This window comes from Taeniopygia guttata, chromosome 34 (genome assembly GCF_048771995.1).
Source record: "Taeniopygia guttata chromosome 34, bTaeGut7.mat, whole genome shotgun sequence".
NCBI classification, from domain to species: domain Eukaryota; kingdom Metazoa; phylum Chordata; class Aves; order Passeriformes; family Estrildidae; genus Taeniopygia; species Taeniopygia guttata.
In genome coordinates, this window is record NC_133059.1 from 1,634,045 (window position 1) to 1,661,550 (window position 27,506).

The 27,506-nt window shown below is 53.1% G+C and overlaps 1 protein-coding gene across 1 annotated transcript in view; it reads left to right on the forward strand.

Annotated features, from left to right (window-relative positions):
• Positions 1-27,506, forward strand: part of LOC121468955 (uncharacterized) — a 2,238,800-nt gene that overhangs the window by 1,160,254 nt on the left and 1,051,040 nt on the right. The window contains 1 exon segment of the mRNA XM_072920965.1: positions 11,202-11,677. Within this exon segment, the coding sequence (XP_072777066.1) occupies positions 11,202-11,677 (476 nt within the window).

Genomic DNA, 27,506 nt, shown 5'->3' on the forward strand with positions numbered 1-27,506 from the left:
TGTGTGGCCTTGTGGAAACAAGGAGTCCATTGTGACACTGAGGGGACTTGTGGAAGCACAGAGAGCATTGTGACAGTGTGGGACCTCATGTGACCATGGGGCCTTTGTGACACCCTGGGGCCCCATGGAACCGAGGGGCCACTGTGAAACTGCGGCACCAACGAGAACATTGTGACACTGTGAAGCTCCATGGAACCAAGGAGTCCATTGTTGCATTTTGGGGCCCCATGGAACCAAGGAGCCCAGTGTGACAGTGCAGGGCCTGGTGCAACCAAAGGGACTTTGTGACACTGAAGGGACACATGGAACCAAGGACATCTTTGCAGATGACACCAAGCTGGGTGTGAGTGTTGATCTGCTGGAGGGTAGGAGGGCTCTGCACAGGGCCCTGGAAACGCTGGATCCAGGGCCCAAACCCAACAAGGTGAGGTTTAACAAGTCCAAGTGCCGGGTCCTGCACTTTGGCCACAACAACCCCTGCAGCACCACCGGCTGGGGACAGAGTGGCTGGACAGCAGCCAGGCAGAAAGGGACCTGCAGGGACTGATGGACAGCAGGCTGGACATGATCCAGCAGTGTGGCCAGGTGGCCAAGAAGGCCAATGGCTCCTGGCCTGGATCAGGAATGGTGTGGCCAGCAGGAGCAAAGCTGCTGTGCCAGCACTGATCTGCCCCCAGCTCTGCACACAGACATTGCTGCTGCAGCTCCAGAGAAGGCAACAAAAGGCCATCTCTTGTTGCCTTTATGAGAGACAACGGCGACCTGGTTACAAGAAGGCAGCACGGCAGCCCGGCCTCACCCAGGCTACTCGGACTAACGACACACGCTGACACCAATGTGGTGGACGGTCGAAAGCGTTTATTATCTTATCTCATGGGTTTAAATAGTTTTGGGAGACTTTGCTTCGTCAGAGGGGGGCTGGGGGTCTCAGGGGATAGTGGGTAGTGGAATTTTACTTGGGCCGGTGTGGCTGCATTCCTCTGAGGCTTCTGGAGTTAATAGATAAGTGGGGAAGAGAGGCAGAGAGGGGGATGGGTCTATCTTTCCGTCACACCCCGAAATCTTCCGTTCGCCTGTCCCTTACCTACCACATCTCCCCCCTCCTTATCACATATAAAATGAGGTAGTCGTAGGTAGAGGCACTGGAGTGAGGTATACACTTGCAACTTGTTAAGGAAAGGGTGGTTTAGTAGATCTGGGTAGATTTCTTAAGGCAGGTGCTGAAGGCTTTAAAAGGTCTAGTCTTTGCTTATTTTGTAAAACTACTTCTGAAAGCGAAGAGACTGATTTTTCTAGGTAGGAGATGGATTTCTCGATTTTCTGCAGGTTTTTGTCGATGGTCATTTGCAGCTGAGAGAGTTTGTGTTGCTGGGTTGCAATGGCTGAGACACCCGTGGCTGTGCCAGCTGCTCTCAGGCCAAGCAGCATTGCGATGGTCAATTTCTCTTTTGTGGAGTCTCTCAGGTTCCTCGAGAAGGTGGTATATCTCTTCGTCTGAGTGATGTAGGACCTTAGAAACAATCAGAACTCGGACACAGAAATCGATAGAGTTATTAAACTTGGCAAGGAACATATAAGGATTCACTCTGGGTTTCTGGCAAACTTACATTTCAAATGTGGATGGGACTATTTATTTATTGGTTTTCTGTGGGGAGTGTCCTACTTGCACTGGTGGGGGGTACTGGCTGTGGAGTAACTGAAGGGGGTATTTAAAGCATTGCTTTCGTAGAAAAGAGGGTTTAATATCATAGTAAAACTAATAGGGGTTAGTCAGGTTTGATTTGGTTTCATTTAGGGTTAGTAAAATAGCTTCTAAACAGGCTGGCTATGTGGAACACGAAGGATGGGGTATTTATTAGAGGGTAGTGGCCTGGGCTAGCTTGTCTTCCTGGCCACAAGTTTTTAAACAGCAAAATTGCATGAAGAAAGACACTGTGCATGTTTGGATCTCACCACCGTGGGATTTTCAGGTGTTGTCTGGCAGTTCGGTGGTCTGTCATCTCTTTCTGGAGCAGGGGTGTCTGTGTCACGGGGACGGTCTACAAGCATGTCCTGCAAACAGAACTTATAGCTTCTCATTAGTTTTGTTTTGAGGGTCAGGTTCGGTTGGTAGCAGTGGTGTGCAGCAGTGGCTCTCATAGTCTCACCACGTGGGGGTCCCGACTGCCACAGAGGCAGCACGTCCCACACATCCCCGGGGGCTTTCTCTCCACTTTCATGGCTAGGGCTACCCCGGGGTCCCGTATCGGGGGCGTCTCTTGCTGACCCTGCGGCACGCGCGCCGCTTGCGGTGGGAGGGGGCTGAGTTCGCTCGCGCGCGCTCTTCCCCCCCCCCCCCCCCCACCTTCCCACCCCCGTGTGTCCGGGGGCTGGGACCCATATTCCTTGGCGAGACGCCGTTTTTTCTCGCAGTTCTAAGGGGTATTGTGACCGCTTTTCGGTGCGGCTTAGAACTCTATTCGGTTTTGTTTTAAACTGTGCTGGTTCCGTATCTTTTGTTTCGGAGTTCCGGCTGGCCCCCGCCGGCTCTGTGGGGCCGGTAGAGCTGTTGCTAGGCTCCGTGCCGGAAATGAAATGCCAGCGTACTTCCGGGGCCCCGCGCCGTTTTGTTCGGCCCCGAGCTCGCTCCCCCCCTCGGGGGAGGGGCCGCTCCCGCCCCCCCGGCTCGCCGCGCCCCCCGCGGGGGGTGGTTTCTGCCTTATATGGTGGCGGCTCCCGGCGCGGCTGCCGATTGGCTCTGTGCTCCGAGCCGCTCTCCGCCCCTTTCTCCCGCGCGCGCGCGCCCTTGAAGTCGCGCGGTGTCCGAGTTTTCGCGCCGGGACCGCCCGGGCCCCGCCCCTCTCTGCCGCTCCCGGCGCCATGTTTAAGGCGGCAGCGTGGCCACGCGGCTGTGCTTTCTCGGGCCGCGGCTTCTGCGTTTTGGGCTTTTCCCGCTAGCCCCCGCCAAAAGCGCTCCGCGCGCGGCTGCGCTTCTGGCAACGGACTTTTGACCGGCGGCGGTGGCGGGACGTATTGGCAAGCCGCGGTTTTTCGGGGCTTTTCTGCGGCGGGGGTTTCCCGGGGGTTTTCCGCGGCGGGGGTGTCCCGGGGGGCTTCTGCGGTGGGGTTCGGCGCTGCTCCGCTCGGCGCGCCGGCGGGGAAGCGGCACGGAGCCGCGGGTGGGTCCGATTCCCGGCGGGATCGGGGCCGCGGCGCTCGGAGCGCGCTCCGGCGGGAGCGCTGCCTCTGCCGGGCTGGGCTGGGCTCAGCTCCGCGGCGGGGCTGGGCTGCGCTCTGATCCGGGGAAGGGGTTGTCGCGCTGAGCCCTCTCGGGTCTCCGGTCCCGGGTGGACCCTCCTCAGGGACGGTCTGCGCTTTCGCCCCCCCCCCGAGCTCGGGTTTGACTAATAAACACGTACGCGCTGCACTCTGCGTCTCCTGTTTTTCTATTGCCTTGCGCGGGGTTTTTTCTACCTTGCTCCGTGCCGTAAAGCTCTTGCCACTGTCTGAGGATTTTTCCTCCCCGGCTAGCGTGGCTGTACACTGTTCCCATATCCCCGGATGCATGGCATCCACTGAGCATTCGGCTGCTCCAAGCCCAGGCAGCCTTGCTATAGCAAGATAAAAGTCCTTGAGCTTAAACTCGATACTCCATTGCTTTATACTCACGGCCCATGCGACGCTGTCCATGACGCTCGCGGGCCCGGGGACGTCTCCCCTACGCCTGGGTACGGTCCGACCGTCCTGGCCGCTGCTTCTGTCCAGGTGAAACCCGTCCACCGGGCAAATTTTTCTTCTTTTGTCTTTTTTTTCTCCCGGGTTTCGGCACCAGATGTTGCCTTTATAAAAGACAACGGCGACCTGGTTACAAGAAGACAGCACGGCAGCCCGGCCTCACCCGGGCTACTCGGACTAACGACACACGCTGACACCAATTTGGTGGACGGTCGAAAGCGTTTATTATCCTATCTCGTGGGTTTAAATAGGTTTAGGGGTCTTTGCTACGTCAGAGGGGGGTTGGGGGTCTCAGAGGATAGTGGGTAGTGGAATTTTACCAGAACAGGTGTGGCTACATTCTTCTGGGACTCCTGGGGTTAACAGATAAGTGGGGAAGAGAGAGGGGGGAAAGGGTCTATCTTTCCGTGACATTCCGTGATCTTCCGCTCCGCCTGTCCCTATCTACCACACTTCTCCACAAGAAAACAGTTATCTCATGGTTTTTCATTTCCACAAATAGCAGCTGCCTAGAAAGTTCTGTAATTGTGAAGTCCCTCCCATTTTTTTCACAGCCTTTCCCACAGTAGTGTTTATGGGCCATGTCAACTTATGGGGTATTAGTTTCAAGATGAGTTAAGAGCAAAGGTTCTCTTCATCTGTTTCTGAAATCATCTTCATCTCTGGGAACAGAGGTCTTCTTCTCTCCCTGAGAGCACAGGTTCTCATCACTTTGCTCTCTTTCTCTGTTCAAACTTCTCATGGGATCACATTTGCTCACTTGAGCATGGAGGCCTTTGCTGAAACAAGTCATCTCCCCATACTTTTCAATGCGTTATAGGGAAAAAGAGAGTCTGATGTATCAATGACATCCTTCTCCATAGCTTTAGCAGAGGATTTCAGCCCCAAGATCAAGGCATCTCCTCATCCCTCCCATCTGGGACTCAACTTCCACTTCACTGACCTCGGTGTCTTCATGTTGCTCCTCTGTGTGCCTGCCCTGTGTCCTTTTCTCTCACTGGAGGGAGGATGGCAGCACTGGAAGAGTCAATATCTTCCCTGGGGCCTGCAGACGGTTACACAACCCTGGCCAGGCTTGGTGGCCAATTCTAATTTTGGCCATGGTTCCTGGACATGAAGACCAGTTCTTTTCCATAGGAGTGAAGGAACAGAGCCCCACTGTTTTAGGGGCAGATGAGAGGTGACCACCAGATGCAAAGGCCAGCCAGAGCTGCCAGATTTTGTTTGAAGAGATACCCTCAGAAATAGGAAAATTTTTTTGGGAGGGTACCAATTTTGGCAATGGACATCTGAAATAACAGATGGGTTTTTTCCCTACAGAGGAGTGTTCCAGAAGCTGATGAGAGGCAGCCCTTGACATCCCAAGATCAGCCAGACCTGTCAGATGGTCCCTGGCAGGCCAAGCCAGCCAGACCTGGTTCATGTTCCCTCAGTTCCATGGGGCCCCACAGTGTCCCAATGGTCCCTTGCTTCCAGGAGGCCCTGAGGTGTCACAATGCCCCCTTGGTGACACCAGGCCCTGAAGGGTCAGAATGGTCTCCATGGTTCCATCAGGCCCCACAGAGCCATAATGGTCTCTGGGTCCATGAAGCCCCGCGGTGTCACCATGGCCCCTTGGTTCCATGGGCTCCAGTGGTGCCACAATGATCCCCTTGGTTCCATGAGGTGCCCACAGTGTCACAGTGATCTCTATGGGAAGGAAAGAACCGAGCCCCAGTGTGGCAGGGGCAGCCACCAGAGGCCAAGGGCACCCAGACTTGATGGTACTGGCAGATTTTGGCTGGCAGCAACCCTTGGATATAGGGAATTTTAGAGGTGGATTCCCACTTTCAGACATGGACATCTGGGGGAGAAGGACGGTCCTTTTCCATAGGAAGAAAAGCACGGAACACCGGTGTTTCAGGGGCAGATAAATGGCGGCCACCAGAGGCCTAAGGCAGCCAGACCTCTCTGTCCTGGTAGCTTTTGTCTGAAAACAACCCTTGGATATAGGGAATTTGGGAGGTGGAATCCCAGTTTCTGCCATTTCTCCGTACATAAGGATGGTTTTTTGTATAAGAAGGAAAGTACAGAGGGCAAGTGTTTCTAAAGGAGAGGAGAGGAGAGGAGAGGAGAGGAGAGGAGAGGAGAGGAGAGGAGAGGAGAGGAGAGGAGAGGAGAGGAGAGGAGAGGAGAGGAGAGGAGAGGAGAGGAGAGGAGAGGAGAGGAGAGGAGAGGAGAGGAGAGGAGAGGAGAGGAGAGGAGAGGAGAGGAGAGGAGAGGAGAGGAGAGGAGAGGAGAGGAGAGGAGAGGAGAGGAGAGGAGAGGAGAGGAGAGGAGAGGAGAGGAGAGGAGAGGAGAGGAGAGGAGAGGAGAGGAGAGGAGAGGAGAGGAGAGGAGAGGAGAGGAGAGGAGAGGAGAGGAGAGGAGAGGAGAGGAGAGGAGAGGAGAGGAGAGGAGAGGAGAGGAGAGGAGAGGAGAGGAGAGGAGAGGAGAGGAGAGGAGAGGAGAGGAGAGGAGAGGAGAGGAGAGGAGAGGAGAGGAGAGGAGAGGAAGTGGCTCCTGTGAGGCCAAGCCACCCAGACCTGTTTCTCCTGGAAACTCTTGTCATGGAGAAATCCTTGGATATATGGAATTTGGGATGAAGAATCTCAGTTTTGACCATGGACACCTTGAGAAGAAAGAAGGTTCTTTTCCATTAGAAGGAAATCACTGAGCCCCAGTATTTCAAAAGCTGATGAGAAGAAGCCCCCAAGAGGCCAAAGGCAGCCAGACCTGTCTGACCTGGCAGCTTTCACTTGGGAGAAATCCTTCGATGTACAGAGTTTTGGAGGTGGAATCCCAGTTTTAGCCATGGGTGCCTGGACAGGAAGAAGAGTTCTTTTGATTAGGAAGGAAATGACAGAGCCCCAGTGTTTCAGAGGAACATGAGTGCCAGACCTCAGGAAGCCAAGGCCAGCCAGACTTGTCAGTCCTGGCATCATTTTTCTGGGAGCTATCTTTGTATATAGGGAATTTGGGAGGCAGATCCCAAATTTTGGCCATGGGTGCCTGGTCGAGATGGATGCTTTTTAAGCAAGAAAAGCACACGGACTCAGTGTCTAAAAGGCAGATGAGAAGTGGCCCCTGGGTGGCCAAGGCAGCCAGACCTGTTTCTATTCACAGATTTCATCAGGGAACAATCTTTGCATATAAGGAAATTTGGGGAAGGAATCCCAGTTTTGGCCATAGGCCCCGGGAGAAGAAGGACAATTCTCTCCCATAGGATGACAAAGCAAAGAGTCAATTGTGACCCTGGGGTCCCACGTAACCAAAGGGCCATGGTGACACAGCAGGGCCACGTGGATCCAGTGGTCCATTGTGACACTGTGGATCCAAGGAGACCATGGAGACACCCCCAGAACCTCATGGAACCAAGGAGTCCACGGTGATCCAGCGGGGCTGCATGGAGCCAATGGTCCATGGTGACACTGCCCATCCAAGGAGGCCATTTGGACACTGCAGAAGCTCATGGAGCGAGGTGGCCATAGTGACAGTGAAGAATTTCATGACACCAAATATCCATGGGGACACAGCAGGGCATCATGGAACCCAGGAACGGCTGTTGGCAGTGCGGAAACTCCTGGAACCAGGGGCCGTTGTGGCACTGCAGCACCAACACAGCTGCTGCACCTTGTCCCCTGCCCTGCACAGCTCCTTGGGAGGCACGGCAGGAGCAGCACCCTGGGAGCCTTGGGAATGCCCCTCTGGGATCCATGGCACACACTCCCAGGGGCTGGAATTCCAGTTCCCAGCCAGGAAAAGATGTTCCTGCCCTTGAAGGCAAAGCTTTTATGGAAGAGCCAACAGCCAAGTGGAGCAAGATCTTACAGTGACATTTCACTGCCAGCCTTCATAACTTCACCCGTGGTTGTCGTAGCTCATGGATTGGGAATTAAATCAGGGCAGGGCCTTTGGTGGGAGCTGCCCTGGGTCAATGGAGACACTGAGAGAGAAACAGAGCAGGCAAAGGAAGGCAGGAGAGAAAGGAGGTGTTTTGGTTTGGAATGACACGTGTCTGCTAAGGAAGGCAGGGGCCTCCCCTGAAATGGAAAAATGTAGATTCTTTCTTTCTGAATTGTTATACATTTGAAATTAAGGGGGCCTCTCTAGTAAAAATATGGGAGCAGGAATAGCATTTTTTTATTAGGGAAGAAAATAAAAAGATAAAATAAACAATGCAGTAAACCAAAACAACACTGAGAGAGCCAGAATACAACCTGACAGTCTGTTGGACAGGGTGTTGGCCGCAGTCCAATTGGAATGGTGGCTGCACTCCTCCTGCAGTGTCAGGTGTGGTTCTGTTGGAGAAGTGATCCTGTAGAAAAGGGTGTCTTCTTCTGAAGGGGAAGAGGCAGCTGTTCCTCTGAGAAATCCAGCCCAGAAAAAGCTGTGTTGGTGGACCAGACTCTCAAGATTAGATGCAGGTAGGAATGCTTGGCTCCTCTTTCTGGGCAGAGCATCTCACAATGGGATGTTACAGTTCTTATCAGTCATGCAGTGACATTCAATAGCCCATTATCAGCAGATGTCCCCCCTGAGGGAGGATTGATTGTGGAAGAGATAAGGAAAAACTGCCCACTTAGCACAGGACAACTGCCACACAGATGGCAAATAGAACACATCTTGCTTTTCAGTCTGGGACAGGAGGTCACAAACAAAATCAGCTGAGAAGGCGGCACTCTGAAAAGCAAACCAGAACTGACAGAAAATGAATGGGACAGAAAACAATTATTCTGGAAGTTTTATTTACTATCAAAATAAATCACAACCACCCAGACACACACAATCTTAATCCCACAACCTCAAATTTAGATCTCACTTCTCCCGATCTCCTTCCAACCCCATCTCACCCTAGAGGCTGTGGAATTGAGTAATTTTGGCATGGGACTGAGGTGGGAACCAGCCATTTTGAGGTGGGATTGAGCAATTTTGGGGTAAGACTGTGGGGTTTCCAGTGGGATTGAATAATTTTGAGGTGACAGAGCAATCCACCTTGGCTTTTGGAGTGCAAAGATATGGAGAATACTACCAGATATCCCCCAAGAACCCACAAATCCTCCAGAATACGTTCCCAAACCATAAATCCTACCTCAGATACCTCTTAAATGGTGGGACTTTTGACATCTCTGATCAATACTCTTTTTAGTCATTTTTCAGGTGTTTTCAAGTGATAAAGACAAATCAGAAGAAAATTAGGGTCAAACCAAAACCAGAGAGCCCTTGAGCATCCCCTGGGCACAAGACAAAACAAACTCAGCAGAAATTAAACTTAACCCTCCATAAAATGCCTTGAGGAATATTTGCTCTTCCCACAAGTCTCTTGTGATGGAAACACAAACAAATCCCAAACATTAATAAACCAGCAGCAGAAGAAATTCTGTGGCAATTCCAAATTCCATCACTTCCAGCACAGCTCCAACTCAGATGCTGGCAGGTTCCAAAAAATGTGGAAATTTGGCCCAATACAGATTATTAAAAGGAAGGGAAAGCTCTGTGGAGCTGTCACAAAGGTGACGGGAACGAAGAAAATAATGATTCTCATATTTGGAAAAGCCCCCAAGCCTGCGAATTCACTAATTATTCGGGAGTTTAGATACTTGAGCTGGGCTTTTTGTAGGACTTTAGTAGCCTTGTGTTCCTCACCTTGGGGTGACTGATCCTGGTCAGTCTCACTGGTGTGATTTGCTCCCTTTCCTCCAGTGACTTTAACGAACTTTTCAGGGAAGGACAGGAATATATTTTCTTTACACTGGCCACCCACAACAGCCATTTTCCTCATAAGTTCTCCCAAAAGTTGCTCAGAGGAAGCTGCATCCAAGTTTCCAAGAGTTCCTCCAGAAAGAGGCAGAACCTCCTCATAGGAGGGAACCAGGCTGTTGTCAAAAAGGCACTTGGGGTCAGACAGCAGTGCCATGAACTCACTGTGCAAAATAATGTTGCAATCTGGTTAATAAAATTGTTAGAGAAATGCCTCTGCCCCAATTAAGGTGCTACCAAGACCAAATCCAAGGTGGATTTTATTGAACAACAAATGTGAGGTAGAGAGAGGGATGGAAAGAAAGAAAAAAGGGGGGAGAACAAGGGAGTGACAGGGACAGAGATCTCCCCTGGGGCCGGGCAAGTGTGACATTGTCCCCTGTGTGCGTGGCCTTCCCACGGTGGGGGTCTTACACCTGAGCCAGTTTGGGTAAGGGGGGTGGTGTTCACCCCCCACCCCGAGCAGGGATTGCCTCACTGTTTCAGGTTACAGTGTCAGATGTAACCAAAAGTGTTTTCAGTCACCATCTCCATAAACTGTTATCAACAGGTGGGGCAGTGTTCTTTATCTCTTCCATGGCTCAGCCCTGATAACGCCCTCCAGGGACCATCTTCTGTTAATGGGCCATTGAGTGTCACTGCAGGGCTGATAAAATTACATCATCCCATTGTGGGATGCTCCGCCCAGGGGGAGGAGCCAAGCATTCCTACCTGGATATAATCTCACCCTTGCAACACCACGACCACCTTGCCTACTGCATTCCCAGAGGACAAGAGCTCCATAACCACCAATGGACCTTCAGAGGAAGACCAGACCCTTCTACAGGATCACCGCTTTGACAGAATCACGTTCATCACTCCAGCCGGACTGCAGCCACCATTTCATCAGACTGCTACCACCACCCTGAGCAACAGGGTGTCAGGTTATATCCTGACTCTGTGAGTTTAAACCAGTGTTTCTGTATCATTGCCTTGATCTTAATTTTCTTACTCAATTGTCATTCTGGCTTAGACTCTCCCCCTGGTTTGCCTTCAAACCGGTACAAAACTCACTGTGCTCATCCCTTGTTTTCCTCCCAAAACAGAATTTCCCATACCCAAACCTTCACGAAATGGAGGAGGAGGCTGTGAGGAAGAGGAAGGTGCCCTGGGACATCCAGGCAGGTGAGGAGGAAGTCAGTGCCCCTTTCCCCCTCTCTCCTGCTCCATCTCCCGGCCCAGCCTGGCCCCCGGCTGCAGGACAGCCCCACTGCCGACGCTCTGCTGACAGGGACGCACTGGGGGGATCTCCTTACCCTTCCTTGTGGCACGGAGGCAAATCCCATCCTCTCCTTGTCCTTCCTACCCCAGAGCAGGAGCTGATGATGGAGACCAGGAAGGACAAATCTCTGCAGCACAACCTCATGGAAGAGGCCAATTTGAGCAACTCCACAGCGCAAGAATCCAACAGGGAGGAAAAGCCCCGGAGATCCCACAGGAGGAGGGGCTGGAAACCCAGCCCAGGGTGCTCTGAGGAGGAAAGGCCCACCCTGGGTCAGGAAGGTGGGCAGAGCTTCAGCCAGAGCTCGGAGCTGGTGGTCCCTGAGAAGCTTCATGATGGGGAGAAGCCCTACAAGTGCTTGGAGTGTGGGAAGAGCTTCAGGCAGAGCACCAATCTGAAACGACATCAGATGATCCACACTGGGGAATGGCCCTACGAGTGTGGGGAGTGTGGGAAGGGCTTCAGCTGCAGCTCCCACCTCATCATCCACCAACGCATCCACACTGGGGAGAGGCCCTACGAGTGTCCTGAGTGTCAGAAGAGGTTTCAGACCAGCTCCAATCTCCTTGTACATCAGCGGATTCACACGGATGAGAGGCTCTTCCTCTGCCCCGACTGTGGGAAGGGCTTCAAGCACAACTCCACCCTCGTCACCCACCGGCGCATCCACACTGGGGAGAGGCCCTACATGTGCCCCACATGTGGGAAGAGGTTTCAGAGCAGCTCAAGTCTCCTCCTGCATGAGCGTGTCCACACCGAGGAGAGGCCCTTCCTCTGCTCTGACTGCGGGAAGGGCTTCAAGCACAACTTCACCCTTGTCAGGCACCGGCGCATCCACACCGGGGAGAGGCCCTACGAGTGTCCCCAGTGTGGGAAGAGCTTCACCCGGAGCTCTCACTTGACCCGACACCAACGGAGCCACCAGTGATGGAAGGTCTGTGAGTGCCCCAACTGCAGGAGGAGCTTCGTGCACCGCTCCAGCTTCATCCCCCATTGAACAACCCACATTGGGAAGAGCCCTGGTGATCCCTGTTACCTGTGATCCATGCTGGGAAGACACCTGTACCTTCTCCTGCCCCTGCCAATGACCTGATGTGGGATTGAAGAAATGGGGGTCTGGCCATGGCCCTGTCATTACATTCACTCCCACCTCAGGTCATTGCCAGGGCCAGGAAAGGGACTCTCTCTCTCTCTCTCTCTCTCTCTCTCTCTCTCTGGGAAGGGTGTCCTTTCCAGGCAGGAGGAGACATGTGGCCAGGAAGGTAGAATTGATGGTGATGTAATTTCCCCTGTAAATAGTTTTTCTTATCCCTTCTGTGTTCAATATTTTTTCTATTCCTGTTTGTTCCTTATCTCGTTGCTGTTCCCAGTAAATTGTTCTTATCCCAGCCTGGGATCTTTCAATTTTTTTCCTTCAGTGGAAGGTGGGAGGGCAACAAGCACCAGCGGGGTTTTAGCGGGAGCAGGAAATTGGGGAATTCCATTCCTGAATCCCGGCTTGTGGAAACCGAGCATCCCAGCTGGTGCCAGCCCTGGTGGCCATGGCAGCAGCCTTGGGAGCGGGTCCCTGGCTGGGGCTGAGGGAACCTCTTCACTCTGGTGCCCAGGGACAGGAGTGGATGGAGCGGCTGCAGCTGAGTCGGGGCAGGCTTAGGTTGGATCTCAGGGAAAGGTTTTTGCCCAGAGGCTGCTGGGGCACTGCCCAGGCTCCCCAGGGAAGGGTCACAGCTCCAGGGCTCTCTGAGCTCCAGCAGTGTTTGGACAGCGCTGCCAGGCCCAGGCTGGCAGTGTTGGGGTGTCCTGTGCAGGGCCAGCAGTTGGACTCGAGGATCCTGATGGGTCCCTCCCAGCTCAGCCACTTCTGTGGTTCTGGGATCCCCTGACCCTGGGGATGGGAGTGCAAATGGTTGCCATGGAAACGGGCTCTGGCTGCAGGCCTGAGCTGGTGTCCATGGCAACCACCCCTGGCATGGGGTCTCCATGGAGCTGCCCAGGGACTGACCATAGCAACAGGGGCTGGGGATGGTTGCCATGGAAACTGACCATAGCAACAGGGGCTGGGGAAGGTTGCCATGGGAACTGACCATAGCAACAGGGGTTGGTGATAGTTGCCATGGGAACTGACCATAGCAACAGGGGCTGGTGCTGGTTGCCATGGAAACTGACTATAGCAATGGGTCCTGATGAGGTTTGCTGTGGTAATCCAGGGCATCCCTCTGGCTGCCCTGGCAGGTCTGGGACCCTGGCAGGGGTCAGGAACCCCCCTGGACAGAGCCCCCAGAGACACTGGCTGTGATCTCTGTCCGTGGAAAAGAGTTTTCAATCTTACAGGATGAATTACCAGCTCTGAGTGTTTGATATGAGTAATAATTAGTGTGACACGGGTGCAAAAGTAGAATTTTAGGATTCTAGATAAGGGGTTCAAAGGAGGCAAGATGGAGGAAATCGTGTGTGTCCTGTCCTTTTTCATCTTCTTCATGCCTTCCATGTTTCACTGCAGTGTTGGCATTTTTCTGTTGGTTTAGGCTGGGGACACACTGTTCAACACAGGTGATAGGTATTGGCACATTATTGTAAATATAGCACAGGTAGTTTCTGGTATATAATGTTTGTAACTTCCCACTGAGGGGCAGAGCCCTGCACGCTGCCCCGCAAGAAAGGCCTACTGCAGGTCAGACAGAACATGTTATAGATAAGCAAGAATAAACAACCTTGAAAACCAGCACAGACGAATTATGGCATCTTCTTTGGCAGAGGGGCTCAAAGACAGGGACTTTCTACAATTTTGGGATCATTTAAATACCACAGAATCTGACATAAATGGCATTCCTGGGTGGGCTCGAACCACCAACCTTTCAGTTAACAGCCAACAGTTTGCCTACTAATAATCAGATTTTTTGACAGGCCCTCAGAGGGGTTTCATGGGGACTTTCTAAGTGTCCCCAGGCTGCCAAAGAGCCGGGATGTCACAGGCACTCACAGGGGCTCCTGTCATGGGCAGACTGGGAGCTTTAGGCAAAGTTTATTAGAGAAGCTCCTGTCAGGTCAGGAGGCACAGGAAGGACCCCCAATAGCCCCTATAGATCCCCAAATACCTCCAAGGACCGCCAGCCTTTCTAAGCCTCTTTTTGTGAGAGGAGCCTTGGAGCAGCAGGTTCCAATCCCTACCCCTGACATTTCAAGATCTCGTATGTAAACAATTATAAAGGTGGAATTAAAACTTTATACAATTCTCCCTTAGCATTAGGAATTATAAACCAGTGTTGGGGGTTGGGTTTTTCCTTTCTGTTTGTTCCTTATCATTGACTGATGTTTATCGGCTGATCCCTTATTTTGGGAGGAGCTGCTGCTCTTGGAGATGGGAGTTTCCACTGCTGCTGCCACAGCCCGGGCCAGAGCTGTTTCTTCTGTCCTGGGATGAGCCTCTGCTCGTGAGAACAGCCACTAAACTGGGACCTTATTTACACCTGCCCCACTAAAAGAGAGACCTATCCCCGTCTGCTCTGGTGCCCAGGATCCTGAGCTGGGCTCTCCCTGCCCTGCTTGGAGCCCCTCACTCCCTGCCTGCCGAGACATCCTGCCAGCCCAGCTTGCTGCTTTCCAAGAGTCCTGCTGGAGGCACCTCCACAGGAAGCTTTTTTCCACCTTCCCTAGCAGACACCTGTCTTGCAAACCAAGACCAATTTTGGCGCCCAATGTGCAGCCCAAGGGCATAAAGAGGAAAATGGTGAAATGAAAATAACAATTCTTGAGTAACATAATCTTTTTTTTTGTGTGTGTGTGCTGGGTATAGAAACCTTTTTAGGTGTCACCAAGGGGTCTAGCCTTCCCTGGTTTGGGTGGCACGTTGTTGTGGCTACATTTTTCCCATCCTATAACTGTGGCTAATGTGGCTGCTATCCAATTTGTTTTATGGGTTAATATGGTGAGGAATTTATGGATTTTTAATTTCCACTGGATGGTGGGCACATGGATTTGAGGCTACCACACACTAACTGTATGTGTTTGGAATTACTTTAATAATGGTACCTACTGTGAGGAAATAACACCAGGGGAAGTTTTCTCCCAACTCCTCAGCCAGCTCTTTGGGTCTACAGTGGTTGGTGTTCCTGCTATGCCTGTTGAGCCTATTCTGTTTAGCATTCAGAGGTAAGGGAAGATTGACTTAGATAACTATCGTAGCAGGGCGTCCCCAGCCTGTAATAATTAGCACTGACTCCATGATTCCAGAAGGCTGATCAATCACTTTATTACATTATCCTATATTATACTGCTAAGAAACACTCATCGCTCTTGCAGACAGTCCAATATAGACAGATCAGACTGGTTAATTGAAATCCAAACACCATCACCATTGGCCAATTTAGAAATCACCCTTTGATAAACAAATCTCCATAACACATTCCACATGTGCACAACAACAGGTGCAGCAAGTGAAGATAAGAATTGTTTCTCGTTCTTTTCTCTGAGCTTTTTCACAGCTTCTCACAGCTTCCCAGGAAAATCCTGGGAGATCTCTCTCTCTGCTCAGAGGATATGTGATTACCACAGGTCAGTTGTGACAATGCGGGTCCAAGGACACCACGGTGACACTACGGAACCTCATGGAACCAAGGGGCCATTGTGACACTGTGCTGCCTCATGGAATCAAGGAGACCAATGTGAAACTCAGAGACCCCAAGGAACCAAGGGTCCATGGTGACCTTGTGCAGCCTCAGTGTCACAGAGGAGCCGCTGTGACACATCGAGGGCACACGGAGCCCAGGAGCCATTGTGACACATCAGGGTGTGGGAGGGGGTGTGGCTGGTGACCTCCCTGCATTGCCATGGGAGGCCACAGATGTGTAGGTTTCCCGCCTCCCAAGGTGTCTGTTATCTGTTCTCCCTTCCCCCAGTTTATGTCAATCATTTTGTACTCCTTCCCTTTGTTCTGGAAAGTTCTAAGTTCTTTGTACCCCCATTGGTTCCTCCCCCGAAACCACTCCTTCCCTTTATCCCAGTTGGCCGTTGCCATGTCACTCTCCGTTGACTCCACCCTCATACCCTCACCCGGTTGGATGCTCTACCCTTTGACCCTCCTTCCTTGTTACTGTTATATACCCTGCCCCGCCCTGGTTCGGGGCTCTCAGAGCTGGCTCGCCCTCTGAGTGGTTGCTTCCCTTCGCCTCCTTCGTCCTCCCTTGTTAAGCCCTCGGAATAAAGCCGCCTGAGAGACCCCCGCCTGGTGGAAGACTCCTTCTCTTTATTACCACCATAGCGTGCCCGAAGTCCCCGACTCAGTCGGAGCGGACCGAGACGCGCTATAACTGGCGCCCGAACACGCTGACCCCTGCACGGAGTCAAGCGGAGAGCGTCTCCTCGACAGCTTCGACTCCGTGAGCCGGCTGCCCGAGGACTTCAAGCGCCGTTCGGACCTGGTTCCACAGACGACGGTGCTTCGTTTTCTGAAGACCCCTCGCCTCGTGGGCTGCAGACACCCGGAGGAGCAGGAACAGCAGCTTCGCGGAAGCTCCCTCGCACTCCGGACCTGCAGCGCTTCCACCCCCCATTGAAGCCGTCTTCTTTTCGACGGGCGTCCTTTGTGGTGAGTTTTTTCGTGCCCCGTCTGGCACTTGACCCCGTCTCTTTTCCTTTCTGTTCTCCTTTGCTTCTTTGGGGAATTTTTAGCCGTTTCGACATAATGGGCAACCGTATGTCTCCGGCTCGGCGGGATTTCTACTCCCATGTTAAGTCATCCCTTGTTCTGGGAAATATTTCTTTTAACAAAAGGGATTTAAAAGCCTTAATTAACTTAATTTTTGACCACCTTCCTGACACTGCGCAGGAAGATTTTAACTCGGTTCAGTTTTGGGGAAAAGTTGGGCGTTTATTATACGATTTACAAGTTAAGGGGAATTTTAAAGTGGGACGTTTCTTTCCTTTATTTCATTCTATTTTTACGTTATTTAAACAAAAACGGGAGAGTTGGGCCCCCAGTTTTCCTAACCCTCATTCCGTCCCCCCCACTCCTAACCCTTTTTCCCCTAAGGGTGGGTCGGGCGGCAGACCCTGCCAAAGTCCGGCACAGGGTTGCCACCGTCTCCCTGCTGCTCCCCGTCCCATCCTGTCCTCTTTTCGGCCTGGGACTGGCCACCCCAGTTCGACCCTTTCCTCGTCCCAAGACCCTCAGACCCCTGTCCCCAGTTTAAAACCTTGCTGTTCAATTCCTAATCTGTGCCAGCATCCACCTCAAAATGGCGCCGGCCACATGGCCGAGCTGGCATCAGAAGCGCCACAAAATGGCGTCCCAGCTCCTCCCTACTCCCCTCGGGTTCCCGCCACTTCCCCATTGACCCCGCCTCCGTCGAGTGCCGCCCCCGCGTCGGGTCCCGCCCCGTCTGATGCGTCGATGGTGTCATCGTCGGGACCCGCCCCCTCTGTCCCCTTGACCGCGCCCCTGGGTGGGCCCCCGGTGGGAGGGACCGGCCTGCAGGAAGGCCACGCCCCTGTGGGAGGGAACCCCCTACAGGAAGGCCCCGCCCCGGGAGGTGGGCCTAGCCCCACCTCCCCCTCTCCAGCCACTTCCGGTTCCCACGCTACCGGAACCGGAAGTCGGCCTGGCCGGAAGCAGGCCATCTTGGCCTGTAGGGCTCCACGCCACCGGAGCCCAACGGTCAGGGAGAGGTTCAAGGCCCTCACCCGTCCTGCCTCATCCTCCGAAGAGGATGAGGACAGGGACAGCCCCCGGCCCACACCTAGGTCGGGAGGCGGGTGGGCTAAGGTACGGGCAGCGGCCATCGAGGACGGGGACCTAGACCTAGCACGAGACCTTGGGCCTTTTGCGGCACCGGTGGTAAGGGAGAGGGGAAAGCGGCCCCGGTGGGAGCAAGTACCATACGCTGAGGTGAAGGAGCTGAGGAAAGCGGCAAAGGACTATGGCCGCGAGTCGCCATTCTTTAAAAATGTGTTGGACCTCACTTTTTCCGGACGTACGCTAGTTCAGCATGATATCAAATACATTGCCAAATCCCTGTTGTCCCCCACGGAACTGCTGCTTTGGGAGGTTCAGTGGAAAAAGCTGCTGAAACCTCTCATTGTAAAGCACAACCTAGCAGAGACACTGGGCACAGGTGATGAGGTAATGGAGGCTATTGCGGGAGATGGAGAGTTCGGCCAGCCAGAGGACCAGATTCTACTACCTATACCGCTCCTCGATGACATCAGAGAGGCTGGCCGTGCCGCGCTGCTGAAAATCCCGGACGGCAGAACTCCCTCCCAAAGTTTTTCAACTATTCTCCAAGGACCGGACGAGTCATTCATCAAATTTGTCGACCGCCTCAGAGAGGCCATAGACAAGCAGATAGAGCACCCTGCGGCGAGGGAAGAGCTTCTCCGAAAGATGGCGGTGACCAACGCCTCTGCGGAGACCAAGAAGATCTTGAGGGCGTTACCGCAGGACCCCGAGCCCACCATCTCCCAGATGGTGGAGGCATGCGTCAAAGCAACATCTACAGAGGTAACGGTCGCAATGGCAGTGAGTAAAGGGGTGGGGGAGGCAATGTTAAATATGAACACTGTGCGCTGCTTCGGGTGTGGCCAGATGGGCCACATACAAGCGAACTGCCCACACTGGCCCCCGGAGCAGTTCTACAACCCGTATATGCCTTCCCCAAGACCCCCACCCAGGAACTCTTTCCCGCCATACCAGCCGGCGGGAAACGGGCCGCGGAGCGCGAGGAGGGGCCGCGTGAGGACAACAAATGGCCCTTCTCAGCGCCCGAGCCTCCCTACTATCCGGGAGGACCAATGGCCCAGGGGACAGTTTCGGAGGATTGGCGGAGCACCGACGACGGACTTCGCCTCCTCCGAAGAACGGCCAACTTAGATCCCGGCCGCCGCCAGGTCCTCAGAAGCTCCATAACTGTCACCTTCCAGGATGAGGACCTGGTGAGAGTCCCCGCGGGGTTCCTGGAGCCCCCTCACTGCCAGGGCGAGGCGACCGTCCTCATCGTCGGAGACGCAAGGCACACACCCGACAGGATCTCCATCATCCCTGAAGTGGTGTGTGTCCCGCCGGGGTCCGAGGTAACGGTCTCGGTCACCTGCCATGAGCCGCCCTACACCTTGGGCAGAGGACTCCCCTTCGCCCTGCTCTATCTGCTGGACTCAAACGACCTCTCTGAACGGAACTCTGGACAGGACATTCATGTGTTTCTGACTCAAAATGTAACTAAAGAAAGACCTATTATTCGGACTGTGCTTTCTTTACAGGGAAAGTCGGTGGCGATGGACCTAATGGCAGACACTGGGGCGGATGTCACCATCATTCCCAGGGCAAAGTGGCCCCGCGACTGGGAGTTGGTGCCCCCTTGTGGCACAATCTCCGGAGTGGGTGGAGCTGTCAACTCCATGCGCAGCCGACGCTTGGTAAGTGTGGAGGGACCAGAGGGACAAATAGCCACAATTCGACCATTTGTGGTTTCTTCCAACATCATGCTGTTAGGCAGGGACGTATTGTCCCAGTGGGGTGCCCGCCTTGACATCCCTAGCCCTGCGTGGGATTTTTAGTGTGGGCCACTGCGGAGCGCACCTCCCCACCGTTGAATTGGAAGACCGATGTTCCGGTGTGGGTGGATCAGTGGCCCCTCGTGGAGGAGAAATTAAAAGCGCTCAACGAACTTGTAGAGGAGCAGGTGCGCCTTGGGCATTTAATACCCTCCACCAGCCCTTGGAACACCCCTGTCTTTGTGATTAAAAAACCTGGCAAAGACAAGTGGCGCCTGCTCCAGGACCTCCGCAGGGTAAATGATGTCATTGAAGACATGGGCCCCCTCCAGCCTGGGCTTCCCTCACCCTCCATGCTTCCCCGGGATTGGCAGCTCGCAGTCATTGACATCAAGGACTGCTTTTTTAACATCCCCCTATATCCTGGAGATGCCCCCAGGTTCGCCTTTTCCGTACCATCAATCAATCGGGCGGAACCTTATAAAAGGTATCAATGGACCACCTTGCCCCAGGGAATGAAAAATTCTCCAGTGCTCTGCCAAACCTTTGTAGCACAGGTTCTTTCGCCAGTCCGCCGGCTTTTCCCTGAAGCCATCATATTACATTACATGGACGACGTCCTTGTCTGCGCGGAGACGACCACCTACCTCCGCGCAGCACTTAATAAGACAATAAAAGCCATCAAGGATGCGGGTTTCCAGATTGCGGAGGAGAAGATCCAGCTCTCCGCCCCATGGAAGTACTTGGGCATCACGATCACTGGAAGGACCGTCGCGCCCCAGTCTGTGACCATCAAAGACGACCCACGGACCCTGCGGGATCTGCAGCAGATCTGCGGCACCATCACGTGGATCCGACCTCTCCTGGGACTCACCACGGAGGAACTGTCGCCCCTCTTCGAACTCCTGAGAGGAGACGGCGACCTGGCTTCTCCACGCGAGCTGACACCTGCCGCGAAGGGAGCCCTGGAGAGAGTTGCGGAGGCCATCAGATCCCGCCAGGCACACCGTGTGGACCGGGTCCTTCCTATTACCCTTGCCATCTTGGGTAAGTGCCCAAACTTCCATGGGTTGCTGTTTCAGTGGGATACTGGGCGAAAGGACCCACTCCTTATCATCGAGTGGCTGTTCCTCCCGCACCAGCCCCCAAAGACCATCTCCACACCCGCTGAATTGATGGCCAAACTCATCATTAAAGGCAGGCAACGCCTCCGGACCCTCGCAGGGTGCGATCCGGCGTGCGTCTATGTCCCTTTAAATCTGGAACAATTGGAGTCTCTTTTACAAACAAACGAAAATTTGCAAATTTCCTTAGACAGCTACCCCGGTCAGATCTCAATACATTATCCTAAACATAAACTGTTTAAGGATACCTTCTATTTGGCCCCAAAATCTTACAAAAGCAAAACACCAATTAAAGATGCTCTCACAGTGTTCACTGATGGGTCAGGAAAATCCCACAAATCAGTGATCACTTGGAAGGACCCAGAGAGTCAGAAGTGGGAGTCTGACATCCAAATCGTTGAGGGTTCCCCCCAGATCGCAGAACTTGCTGCGGTCGTGAGAGCATTCAAAAAATTCCAACAACCTTTCAATCTGGTCACTGATTCGGCGTATGTAGCCGAGATAGCAGAGCGGGCAGAACATGCCATGCTCAAAGAAATTCAAAACAAAAAACTGTTCGGGTTGCTCACGGAATTAATTTGGCTGATCTCCCACCGCGAGCAACCCTATCACATAATGCACGTCCGGGCGCACACAGACCTGCCAGGAGCCATCGCTGAGGGTAACCGGAGGGCAGACCATTTAGCAGCGATTATCGCCACATCCTCTTCGGTACATGCAATTACTAATACCGTCCCAGACATCTTTGCACAGGCAAGGCTCAGCCATGCGTTCTTCCACCAAAACGCCCCTGCCCTTGCCAGGCAATTCAAAATCTCGAAGGAGCAGGCCAAGGCCATCCTCGCCACTTGCCCCAGCTGTCAGTCCCTCGCTCTTCCACCAGTGGCGTCAGGGGTTAACCCCCGGGGACTGGGAGCTTTGGAGCTGTGGCAGATGGATGTGACACACTACAATGCTTTTGGCCGTCTCAAATACATACATGTGTCAGTTGACACATTTTCAGGTGCCATCTTCGCCTCTCTCCATACTGGAGAAAAGACGAAAGATGCGAAAAAACACTTATTCATGGCGTTCGCAACGCTGGGAGTCCCGAAGGCAATTAAAACCGACAACGGCCCGGGACTCACCTCAAAACAATTCGAACTGTTCTTGCAGCAATGGGGCATCAAACATACCACCGGCATTCCACATAATCCCACAGGGCAGGCCATAGTGGAGCGCTCCCACAAAGAACTGAAAAGATTGCTCGATCAGCAACATGACGCGGCGTTGTCCATGACTCCGGTCGAGCGCCTTAGTAAAGCACTTTATGTACTGAATTTCTTAAATTGCACCGACCGTGAGCCAGACCCGCCCGTCATCAGGCACTTTACGAACACCACGCGAGCACTTTTGAAGGAGCGCCCACCGGTCCTTGTCCGGGACCCGGAATCCCGAGCCATCACAGGGCCCTTTCCCTTAATAACCTGGGGGAGAGGGTATGCCTGTGTTTCAACAGCTAATGGCCCAAAATGGATTCCGGGAAAATACGTGAAGCCATTCCTGGAAGATGCCCCAGCTGCAGAACCACCGTTGCCACAGGACCCACAGGCTGCGTCTCCCACGACACCGGACGACGCAGTCGCATGGAGAAGACGAAAGAAGAAGAGGACCGGGAACCGTCCAAACTTGGTGTCCCGAGTCCTCATCACCAGACTGTACCACCCACCGGACTCGACATCTCAAAATACCCCATCCCCTCCAGTTACCTTTCCCTTACCCCCTTACCTTACCCGCTTTCCCTATACCCCTGTGCCCTAAATTGTTTTCCTTTTAACCCAAAAGGGGGAGCTGGGAGGGGAGGGAACCAAACCTTTTCTGTTATTTACGCTTTCTCTTGTGTTAATAGAATAAGGATGGCTGCCCACATGTCACCAATCCGGGAGAAACATCAGGAATCGCCCCACTGCGCCCAACTGGCCGTCGCCGTGGCCTTTGTCATCCTATGGCTGCAAGCGGCGGACGGATGGATCGTTCAGCAGCCGAAGGAAAACGTGTGGGTCACGCTCGCCAAGTCCTTGCAGCAGGACAATCTATGTTTGGCCATGGGCAGTGTGGACAACCCCTTGTCCACATGCCTGGTGGGGGTTCCCCTGGTTGCCGACGATTGGCCAGTTTTCAACTCCGACCTACTCCGAACCACGGGTAAGAGACCCAACCCGGTCGACACTTGGGACGAGTGGACCAAAATTCTATCGAACAGTAAAGAGGAACCCCAAGAATTGGACTTGCTGGGGTCCTCTCACGCAGAATACTGCGTCAAATTTTATTACAGAAGGCCAAGTCAGAATTGGCATGGACTTGACTTGGCCAAGAATACATACAGAAAGGATGTAACACCTCTGAGCAAAAAATATAATAGCCAAACCTGGTGCAATTACACCAGCCAGGTAGTTTCGGTCTCGTCCACACGTCCTAAGGTGTTGCCCAAGGGGATGTTTCTTATCTGTGGGGACAGAGTGTGGTCAGGCATTCCATCTCGGCTCCAGGGAGGACCATGTAGCCTTGGCAAGCTTGCGACCCTAACTCCAAATAAAACCCAGATCTTAGAATGGAGGAAGGAAAAACAATTGGCCCGCAAAAAACGATCATATAACGAATTCGATTCAAATTGTGATTCGCAGTTGTATAATTGGGGCAAGACAAAGAGAATCGCTGCGTCCATATTCCTTCCATGGTACGCAGCAGCAAAAGCCCTTGGTGAGCTTTCTCACCTGGAGTGCTGGGTAAACAAGAATGCCAACGCTACGTCGGCCGCCCTCTCTGACCTCTTGGCGGACGAACAGACCACCAGGCACGCAACCCTACAAAATCGGGCTGCGATAGACTTTTTACTCTTAGCCCATGGCCACAGCTGCGAGGACTTTGACGGGCTGTGCTGCTTCAACCTGTCATCGAGAAGCAAATCCATCCAGGCCCACATCCAACAGATAAAAGAACAAGTAAAGGACTTAAAGACTGAGAATCCATCGGCTGCTGACCCAATAGACAAGACATTCTCGCAGTGGGGCATCCCCGGATGGGCAGCCCCCATCGTGAAAGGACTTATTTGGATTTTAGTTATTATTTTCCTTATTTTCATTGCTTTAGCCATTTTTAAGCAATATTTAGTTAAGACTTTCGGTTCCGCTTATTTAGTTAATAAAGACGGGGGAGATGTGGGAGGGGGTGTGGCTGGTGACCTCCCTGCATTGCCATGGGAGGCCACAGATGTGTAGGTTTCCCGCCTCCCAAGGTGTCTGTTATCTGTTCTCCCTTCCCCCAGTTTATGTCAATCATTTTGTACTCCTTCCCTTTGTTCTGGAAAGTTCTAAGTTCTTTGTACCCCCATTGGTTCCTCCCCCGAAACCACTCCTTCCCTTTATCCCAGTTGGCCGTTGCCATGTCACTCTCCGTTGACTCCACCCTCATACCCTCACCCGGTTGGATGCTCTACCCTTTGACCCTCCTTCCTTGTTACTGTTATATACCCTGCCCCGCCCTGGTTCGGGGCTCTCAGAGCTGGCTCGCCCTCTGAGTGGTTGCTTCCCTTCGCCTCCTTCGTCCTCCCTTGTTAAGCCCTCGGAATAAAGCCGCCTGAGAGACCCCCGCCTGGTGGAAGACTCCTTCTCTTTATTACCACCATAGCGTGCCCGAAGTCCCCGACTCAGTCGGAGCGGACCGAGACGCGCTATATCAGGGCTTTGTGGAACCACGAAGCCATTGTGACATTGCAAGGCCTCATGGAAGCACGGGGCCATTGTGACACTGCAGAAGCAAGGGGAACATTGTGACACTCCAGGGCCTCATGGAACCAAGGAGATCATTGTGACACTGTGGGGTCCATGGAACCAAGGGAACACGGAACAGGTCTGGCTGGCTTGGCCTCCTGGGGATCACCTGACAGGTCCAGCTGACCTTGGCATGTCAAGGGCTGCTTCTCACCTGCCCTGAAGCCCTGGGGCTCTGGGCTTTTCTTCCTATGGGAGAGAACTGTCCTTCTCCTCCAGGGTTCCATGGCCAAAATTGGGATTCCTCCTCCAAAACTCCGTACATCCAAGGAATGCTCCCAAGTGAAAGCTGCCAGGACAGACAGGTCTGGGTGCCCTTGGCCTCTTGAGAGATGTACCTCATCTGCTTTTGAAACACTGGGGCTTGGTGCTTTCCTTCCAATGTAAATAGTTGTCCTTCTCAAGGTGACCGTGGTCAAAATTGAGATTCCTCCTCCCAAATTCCATGTATCCAAGAATTCCTCCATTACAAAACCTGCCAGGAAGAACAGGTCTGGTTGGCTGAGCCTCCCAGGAGCCACCTCTTTCTTCTTCTGCCTTTGAATCACTTGGGCTCTGTGCTTTCCTTCCTATGGAAAAGAACTGTCCTTCTTATCTACACTGAAATGGCCAAATTTGGGGTTCCACCTCCCAAATTCCCTATATCCAAGGGTTGCTTTCAGACAAAAGCTACCAGGGCAAAGAGGTCTGGCTGGCCTAGACCTCTGATGGCAGCCTTTCATCTGCCCCTGAAACACCGGTGTTCTGTGCTTTCCTTCCTTTGGAAAAAAAAACATCATTCAACTCCAGGTGTCCATGTCTGAAATTGGGATTCCACCTCTAAAATTCCCTATATCCAAGGGTTGCTCCCAGACAAAGTCTGCCAGTACCATCAAGTCTGGCTGGCCTTGGCCTCTGGTGGCTGCCCCTGCCACGCTGGGGCTCGGTTCTTTCCTTCCCATAGAGATCACTGTGACACTGTGGGCACCTCATGGAACCAAGGGGATCATGTGGCACCACTGGAGCCTATGGAACCAAGGGGCCATGGTGACACCGCGGGGCTTCATGGACCCAGAGACCATTATGGCTCTGTGGGGCCTGATGGAACCATGGAGACCATTCTGACCCTTCAGGGCCTGGTGTCACCAAGGGGGCATTGTGACACCTCAGGGCCTCCTGGAAGCAAGGGACCATTGGGACACTGTGGGGCCCCATGGAAGCGAGGGAACATGGAACAGGTCTGGCTGGCTTGGCCTCCCAGGGTCCACCTGACAGGTCTGGCTGATCTTGGAATGCCAAGGGCTGCCTATCATCAGCTCCGTGCTTTCCTTGCTATGGAAAAAAAACGTCCCTCTTTTCAGATGCCCATTGCCAAAACTGGTATCCTCCCTAAAAAATTCCCTGTATGCAAGGGTATCTCCCAGAAGAAAACCTACCAGCTCTAGATGGCCTCGGGTGGTCACCTCTCATCCGTCCAGGAAGCACTGGCACTCTGTTCCTTCCTATGGAAACAAAAAACAACCTTCATGTCCAGGGCCCATGGCCAAAATTAGAATTTGGCCTCCCAATTTCCATATATCCAAGGATTGCTCCCAGGCAAAAGTAGCAAGGACAGACAGGTCAGGCTGGCCCTTTGCTCTAGTGATTTTCTTAGACTATGAGCTGAATGTTTTCATTTGAAAACACCTTGGAGAGGGCCCAGAGATCTCCCAAGGTGGGATTTTGAGGCTTCAGGCACATGACCACTACACATGAAAAAAGGAGCTCTGTGCTTCGTGCTGTTGTGGTGGTTTTCTATCATGGAAGTGATGTCCTGAAAGAAGCTTCTAGAAGTTTCTTCTTTGACAAAAAACCAATCAGTAATTAGCTTTGAGAGCTGACAATCTGTTAAACCACTAAGCAAACTGCAGACGCCTCTGTGCAGACCCAAGTTGAAGATGAGAAAGCCTGGCTGGGTCTCTCTCCCTTCAGGCCCCAAAGAGGTGCCAAGGCCGGCCCAGCCCCGTCTCGGCTGTGGGGCCGGGCGGCTCCTGCCGTGGGGCCGGGCCCCTTCCCAGGGAGCCGCCAGGCCCCATCGGCTGCCGGGCAGGGCAGGGGAGGCCGCGGGGCCGAGGCCGGGCCGTGGCTGCGGGTGCTGACATCTGGCCGCTGCCGAGCCCTGCCCCGCCGCCAGCCCGGGCCCAGCCGGGATCCGCCGGGCCCCAGGAGCAGCCCCGGGCCGGGCCGGCTCGGCCGAGGCTCTGCCGCCCTTGGGCTTCGCCCGCAGCCAGCGGGCAGGGCAGGAGAAGCCATCGGCCCCGGCCGTGCTGCTGCTGGGCTCTGGCCTGGCTGCTGAGATCCTGGCCCTGCCCCAGCGCGGCCCAGCCTGACACAGCCCCAGCGCAGCCGCTGCAGAAACCTCCATGGGAAAACAGCTCCGGCCGCAAGGACCGAGCCCGGCCAGGCTCACGGAACCATCTGCAGCCCCAGGCAGATATTGACTCTGCCAGTGCTGCCATCCTCCCTCCAGTGAGAGAAAAGGACACAGGGCAGGCACACAGAGCAGCAACATGAACCCACTGAGGTCAGTGAAGAGGAAGTTGAGTCCCAGATGGGAGGGATGAGGAGATGCCTTGATCTTGGGGCTGAAATCCTCTGCTAAGCTATGGAGAAGGATGTCATTGATACATCAGACTCTCTTTTTCCCTATAACGCTTTGAAAAGAATGGGGAGATGACTTGTTCAGCAAAGGCCTCCATGCTAAAGCAAGCAAATATTGCAATAGTTGTGATCCCATGAGAAGTTTGAAAAGAAAGACTGATGAGGCCCTGAGCCCTCAGGGAGAGAACACATCTGTTCCCAGAGATGAAGATGATTTCAGAAATACGTGAAGAGAACCTTTGCTCTTAAACAGCTCATCTTGAAACCAATACCCAGTAAGTTAACATGGCCCATAAACACAGCTGTGGGAAAAGCTGTGAAAAAATGGGAGGGACTTGGCAATTCCAGATTTTAATGGGCAACTGCTATTTGTGGAAGTGAAAAGCCATGATATAACTTCTTTATTGTGGATAAGTCTCCAAACATTAACAAGAGGAACTTTTCTCCCTGTTAGCTGACAGAAAGTTTTACGTTTGGTCTCTTTAAATTGTCAGTTTGTATGGAGAGGGGAAGTGTTCTGAAAGTTTTGTTCTGATTCTTATTACTCTTCCTTTTAGTAACCGTTAATAAACTTTTCTTAAAAAAACTTCTCTTTTAAAGTTCTGAGCCTACTTTGCCTTTCTCCTAATCGTATCTCAGAGCATTAAATGAGTAAGTATATTCTAGTGACTGCACTGGTAATTAAGCAACACTGAACCCACCACACTAATTAATGCA